At 53.4% G+C, this 6,875-nt stretch overlaps 1 protein-coding gene across 1 annotated transcript; it reads left to right on the top strand.

The window, feature by feature from the left end:
• The first annotated feature begins 1,666 nt into the window (after positions 1–1,666).
• On the top strand, positions 1,667–4,891 carry LOC139603612 (histone H3-like centromeric protein A). Its single transcript, XM_071454502.1, has 4 exons — positions 1,667–1,810; positions 2,435–2,526; positions 4,103–4,180; positions 4,826–4,891. The coding sequence occupies exons 1-4, from the start codon at positions 1,720–1,722 to the stop codon at positions 4,889–4,891; spliced, it is 327 nt and encodes a 108-aa protein (XP_071310603.1). The 5' UTR covers positions 1,667–1,719.
• Positions 4,892–6,875: the final 1,984 nt, after the last annotated feature.

Here is a 6,875-nt window from a genome sequence, read left to right as displayed (position 1 = left end):
CGTTGTTGGAGAGTTTTTATTTTTCTTGCAATTTCGGTGACAGCAGGATAATGCCTCCCATGTCCCTCCATATCCCCCCACATCACCTGTGTGTCCTTTTCCCCCAGATGGATTTTATGGACAGCTGCAACCCTCAACTGACCCCCACTGATTACAGGGAGGCACTAGGAGCTACTGGGACCATGCTGGGAGCAACTGGGATCACAACTGGGGTAACTAGGATCATAGAGGGAATAACTGGAACCATTCTGGAGAATGACAGGGAGAAAGGGGAATCATACTGGGGGTAAATGGGAGCAACTGGGACCATGCTGGGATCATGCTGTTATCATAGTAGGAGTGACTAGGGTCATACAGGGAATGACTGGAACCATGCTGGAGGTGACTAGGAGCCACTGAGACCAGGGCCAGAAGGATCCAGCAAACTCCAAGCCTTGGTGCTGGGACAGCCCTGGAACAGATTCCTTGCGGGGAACCCATGGCATGGACAGGAAAACCAGGGCATTGGGAACAGCCAGGGCTTGGGAAAGGCAGGTACTGCCTGACTCACCTGATCTTCTGCTGTGTCCAGGTGGCCTGGGTGGGTGTTGGACATATGTGGGTGTGTCTGCCTGCAGTTCAGCAAAGCCTTTGGCACTGCCTCCATCTCCCTGCTTCTCCTGGAGCACCTGCCACTCACAGCTGGGACAGGTGCCTCTCCCTGGGAACACCTGGCTGGTGGCCAGGCCAAGGAGGAGTAGGAATGGGGCCACAGCCAGCTGGGGCTGGGCACTGCTGGGTTCCCCAGGGCTCCGTGTTGGCGCTGGTCCTGTTCAGCATCTGGCCTGGCTGGACAAGAAGGGGCAACTGTGAGGCTTGATGGGGTCAAATGAGGAGTGTGATGGCCCACTGGGAAAACTGGGGGTTAACTGGGAGGTCTGCGAGGCAATGCCCTCAAGGGACCCCCAAAGCCCACCTGGGCCACCATGGGTTCATAATGCCCCAATCTGCTTCTCCCAGTGGATTTCATGGAAAATCGTAATCCTTCACTGACCCCCACTGGGTACTAGGAGGCACAGGGAGCTACTGGGACCATGTTGGGAGCCAACTAAAGACACACTGGGAGCAAATGGAAGATGCTGGAACCATGTTGGGGGTACTGGGACCACAACTGGGGCAACTAGGATCATACAGGAGGGGACAACTGGATGGGGGTGTGACAGGCATTATACTGGAAGTCATGATCATACTGGACTCACACTGGGAGTGACTGGGAAGCACTAGAATCATATTGCAGGGGACTGGACTCATACTGGGATCATTCTGGGAGTAACTGGAATCATGCAGATGACCAGGAGCAGCGGGAACCACACTGGGAGTGACTGGGATCACGCTGGAACGATTACAGAGCCTGTACTGGGACCGCACTGGGACGATAACTGAGACTACCCTGGAAGCACCAAGGCGCGGGTTCATGCAGTTTTATGCTAATGAGCCCTCAGCAGGCGCGGTACCATTGAGTAGCAGAGTGCGGCGGCGCAGAGGGGTCGCATGCCCCAATTGGCGCGTGGAGGGAAGTGACGTCACGAGCAGTGCAGCGGCGGCGGCGGATCCCGGGCGTGACGTCACTGGCGGGGAGCGGGGCTTGGGGATACCGGGGGAGGGGGGGGGCGGGGCGGACGCCTGCGTCCGCCCTTACAGCTCCTCCCCCGGCCGCCGGGTCCCCTCCAGCCCTGCTGGATGCCTGGACTCGGCCGCACCATGCCCCGCCCCAAACCCACCCCCGAGGGCGCGGGGGCTCCCCAGCGCCCGCCCCGGCCGAGGGCACGCAGTGAGTGAGGGGCGGGGGACTCCCCTTACAGACACCCCCTGTGGGCCTCCCACATCGAGCCCCCTTTCAGGCCCCCCTCCAGAGCACTCCTATGGACCCTCCCCGTTGCTGTCCTCCGCCCCCAGCCTGTGCCCCAAATACTCCTATACGCTTCCATCACTCAGCTTCTTTGTTCTTATTTCAGCACAGTTTATGTCTTAGTAACCTTGATGAATTCCACAGTGCCCTGAGAAAATTCTGATAAGAACAGTTACAAGCAGTATGGCTGGAGCACACTGAGGCCTAAGTTGTTCAGATACATTGCTACAGCCCCCTACACCCTGTTCCTCGTAACACCCCCTACTCCCTGTCCCCTATAACTCCCCTATATCGGCCATCACTATAGCTCCCTATAAATCCCTCATATCCACAATGTCCCCCCAGACATTACAGATCCCTTATAACCTCCACAGTTTACCCCTGACCCCTATAGCCCCCCATAGATCCCCTATAGCCCCCTGTGTTCTGCCAGGCCCTATAGATCGCCTATGCCCCCCATGTTCCTTCAGAGCCCCCCATCTGTGCCCCCCCAGGCTAAATCGATCCCCTAAAGCCCCCACAGTTCCCCATCCATTGCTTCCCCAGGGCACCGCCCAGGTCAGCGGGCATTGCAGGAGATCTGCAAGTACCAGAGCAGCACCCGCATGCTGCTGTGCCCCAGCCCCTTTGCCCGCATGGTGAGCACCCCCCACATTCCAAAATGAACACTCCTGCACCCTAAAATCCCCAGACACGCCAAGTTCCCCCATGGAACCTCCCCAGCACCCCTGATGGACTCCCAAACTCCCCTGCAACCACACAGATCATCTCAGATACCCATAAAATCTGCTTTGGGACCCCCAAACCTCTCCAGGATCCCCCCAGTTTCATCCCAGAACCTCCAACATTGCCTGGGATCTTCCAAACCACTCTGGATCCCCTTTCTGTTCCCTTACCTGGGATCCCCAAATCCATCCCAGGACACCGCAGATCAACCCTCTCAGACCCTGCAACCTCCCCCAGAGCCTTCAAATCCACCCTGGGACCCTTCAGCTCCCCATAGGACTCTCCCAAATACCCACTGGAACCCTTCAAACAATCCCTAGGACCCCTTAAAATCCAACCTCATATCCACCCTGGGCCCCCTGAAATCCAACCTGGAACCCTCTAACCTCCTGTTAGACCCCATCCCAAAAACCACTGGGACCCTCCAACCCCCTACAGACCCACCAAGTTACCCCCCAGAACCCCAGATCAACCCCTGGGACTCCTTAGGACCACCCGTCCTTGTGACATGGTGGGCCTGTCTTCCCCCAACATCCTGGCATATCCCCCAAAGTCCTTCTGTGGTTCCAGACATCCTTGTGTGCTGCCAGCTTCAGAGGCTGCATGGATTGGGTGTTCCCTATGCCATGCTGGTGTTCCTGCTGTGCTGGCACTGTTCCCCTGTCCCATTGGGGTGTCCCCAGGGGAGTGTCCCCATGTTCCCATGGCTGAGGGTGTTCCCAAGATGTTCCCAGAGTGGTGCTTCCCCCCCTGCCTCCCACCTGGCAGATCCCAGGGTGTCCCCATCATGGTGTTCCCACATCCCCGCTCCCCAGTGTATCCCCAGCTGTGGTGGTGTTGTGAGGGTCCCCAGGACAAGGTGAGAGATGAGAATTTGACTCCAAGTTCTCAGAAGGCTGATTTATCATTTTATGATATTATATTAAAAGAAAATGATATACTAAAACTATATTAAACCATAGAGAAAGGATACAGACAGAAGGCTGGAAAAAAATGAATAATAAAAACCCGTGACTGACCAGAGTCCCCATACAGCTGGACTGGGATTGGTCATTAATTAAAAACAATTCACATGAAACCAATCAAAGATGCACCTGTTGGTAAGCAACCTCCAGACCACATTCCAAGCAATCAGATAATTATTGTTTACATTTATTTTCTGAGGCTTCTCAGCTTCTCAGGAGAAAAATCCTGGCAAAGGGATTTTTCAGAAAATATCATGGTGACACCCAGGTGTTCCTGTCCCCAGTGTTCCTCTCCCTGGGGTGTCCCCAAAGTGTCTCCAGGGTGACAACAAGAGTGTCCCCAGGTCCCTGGGATGTCCCCAGGGCAGTGTCTCCACGTCTCCAGGGTGTCGCCATGGTGGTGGCCCCATCCCTGGATGTCCCCAATGCCCCCATATCCCCTCCATGTTGTCCCAGTGTCCCTGCACTCCCTGTGATCCCACTGCCCCCATGTGCCCCCCTCCCTGTGCCCTCCCTGCCACAGGTGCAGGAGATCTGCCTCCTCTTCACCCGTGGGGTCGATCACTGCTGGCAGAGCATGGCCCTGCTGGCGCTGCAGGAGGTGGGGCTCGTGGGGCCCAGACGTGGTGGAGGGAGGTCACAGAGGGGCTGGAGGGGTCCTATGGGTCCTGCAGGGGTATCCAGGGGACTTAGGGGGTGGGGAGGGGGCTGAGGGGGATCTCATGGGTGCTGAGAAGGTTTCCATGGGAGTTGGAAGAGGGGGTTCTGTGGATGCTGCAGGAAGGGTCTGTGGGTGCAGGGGGTGTCTCTGGGGGCTGGGGAGGTCCAGGAAGCTCTCTTTGGGTACTTGGATGAGGCTGAGAGGTTTGTTGGGTGTGTGTGATGGGAGCTGAGGGGGAGTCTAGCAGAGTTCTATTGGCTGGGGTGGGTCTATGAGTTCTGGGACAGGGTTCCATGGATGTTGAGAGGGCCTGTGGGAGACCTCTGGGTGGTGCAGGGGGTGTCTCTTATTCCCGGGGTCTGTCAGGGATTTGGGATGGGTCACTGGGTGTTGGTGCCTCCTCACACATTTACAGGCACAGGGTGTTTTGGTCCCTCCCAGTCGCCCGTGGGTAGGTTTGGAGAAACCTTGCCCCCTGGGTGTGTGTTTTGGGGGGTTCTCTGCCTCCGGGGGAGCTGTGGGGGTTGGGGCATGCTGGGGGGGTTTTGGGGACCCCCCCACCTCAGCTCAGGTTTTGGTACACAGGCAGCAGAGGCCTTCATGGTGTGGCTGCTGGAAGATGTGTACCTGTGCTCGCTGCACGCCTGCTGAGTCACCCTGATCCCCAAGGATCTGTAGCTAGCCCAGCACCTGCGGGGACCCGAGGGGGGGCATCTGAATGGGGACCCCCCCAGAGCCCCTGCACAGACTCAACCACCCAGGCTCCTGTACCAAGACCCCCACCCTGGGGCTCTCTCTTGACAATCTCACGTCTTCAGGCTAATGCTGCTGAGACTCATACTGTTTTTTCTACCCAGGAATGATATCGTAATGATTCCAGCACACCCCCACTGAGGATCAAGTTAACCATTGAAGGACAGCTTATCCTTATTGCAGGAGCAATCACTGCCAGCAGGAAGCAAACTTGGTTCACAAATTAACAAGTTTAACCCACAGGGTAGAGTTACGTCTTTTATTTAAGCTAGTAAATATGGTAACTTAGTACATGCATTCTACATCACACATGCTTTTCAGCTGTAAGTGCAATTAATTGAATATGACCAGGGATTTTACCCATTACCCAAATTAGATAACACTTCCAATATTATGTCCAAGGATTGCTCCCACCAAAAAGGTGCCATGATAGAGAGGTCTTGGCTGGTCTTTACCTCCCCTGTGCAGCCTCTCATCAGCACCGCAAACACTGGGGCAACATGCTTTCCTTCCTACAGAAAAGAACTCTCATTCTCATCCAGAAGCCCATCATTCAAAAGTGGATACCACCTCCGATATTATATATGCCCAAAGATGACTGTCATAACAAAAGCTGCCAGATCAGAAAGCTGTTGCTGATCTTTACCCCCCTAGGGCAGCCTGTAATCAGCACCTAAACCACTGGGGCTATGTGCTTTCCTTCCCATGGTAAAGCACATTCATTTTATTTCAGGAGCTCTGTCCATTAGAGGTAAAGGCCAGCAGGACCTGTTAGTCCACATTTTGTGTGGGAGCAATCCTTGGATGTTTTCAGTACTGGAGGTGGTATCCAAATTTCAGTGGTGAGCTCCTTAAAGATGATTGAAGCACTTTTATAGGGGAAGGAAAACACCTAGACCCAGGGTTCAAAGAGCAGATAACATGATGCCCCAGGGGAGGTAGAATCCAGCAACAATTTTCTAACCTGACACATATTGTGTGGGAGTAATTCTTGGATATATTTAATATTGGAAAGTTGTCTCCTAAGTAAGGTGGTGGACTCTTGACGAGGAATAAAGTGACTTTCCATGGGGAGGAAAGGACATAACCCACTGTTCTTGTGCAGATATGCTTCCCAGGGGAGGTAAAGGCCACAAAGATGTTTCTGCCCTGGATCATTTTGTGTTAGATAATCAGTGGAAGTATTCAATATTGGAATGTGGCTCCAAATGCTGCAACTGTGCTCCTGAACATGAATGACAATACCTTTCCTTGGGAAGGCAAACACATAATCCTGCTGGTGGTGTTCAGATGACTGCAAAGTCTTTTACCTTCACCCCTTTGCAAAGTGAAGGTAAAAGACAGCAACAGTTTTCCGTCCTTACATTTTTTGTGTGGGAGGAATCCTTAGACATTCAATATCAGAGCTTGAATCCAAATGTCAGAACCCAGGCCCTGAAAGTGAATGACAATACTTTACCTAGAAAAGTGAAATTCCCAGTCCTAATGCTGGTTCTACAGATAATCATCTGCCTGGTAGAGAGACATGCCAGCAAGACCTTGCTGTTCTGGAGCCTTTGTTTGGGAGCAATCCTTGGACATAGTCAACATTGCAGGTGATTTACAAAATTGTGTGTTTGATTCCTGAAATGGAATGAGAGTGCTTTTACATGGGAAAGAAAGCAGCTAACCACAGATTATAAACTGAAGAGGGGAGAAAAATTCCAGCATAACTTTTCTGCCCTAGTCTGTTTGGTGTGAGAGCAATGTCTAGAGCTGAGATGTATTCAATACTGGAACTCAGCTCAAAATGCTGCAACTAGGTTCTTCAATGTGAATGGCAGTACCTATTCTTGTGAAGGGAAACACCTTGTCCGACTGACGGTGTGCAGATGATCATCTG

This window comes from Agelaius tricolor, unplaced genomic scaffold (genome assembly GCF_023055355.1).
Source record: "Agelaius tricolor isolate 1412-34295 unplaced genomic scaffold, bAgeTri1.0.p SCAF_40, whole genome shotgun sequence".
Classification (NCBI taxonomy): Eukaryota; Metazoa; Chordata; class Aves; order Passeriformes; family Icteridae; genus Agelaius; species Agelaius tricolor.
Note: the sequence above shows the minus strand (reverse complement) of the source record. Positions and strands in the feature narration are given on the sequence as shown.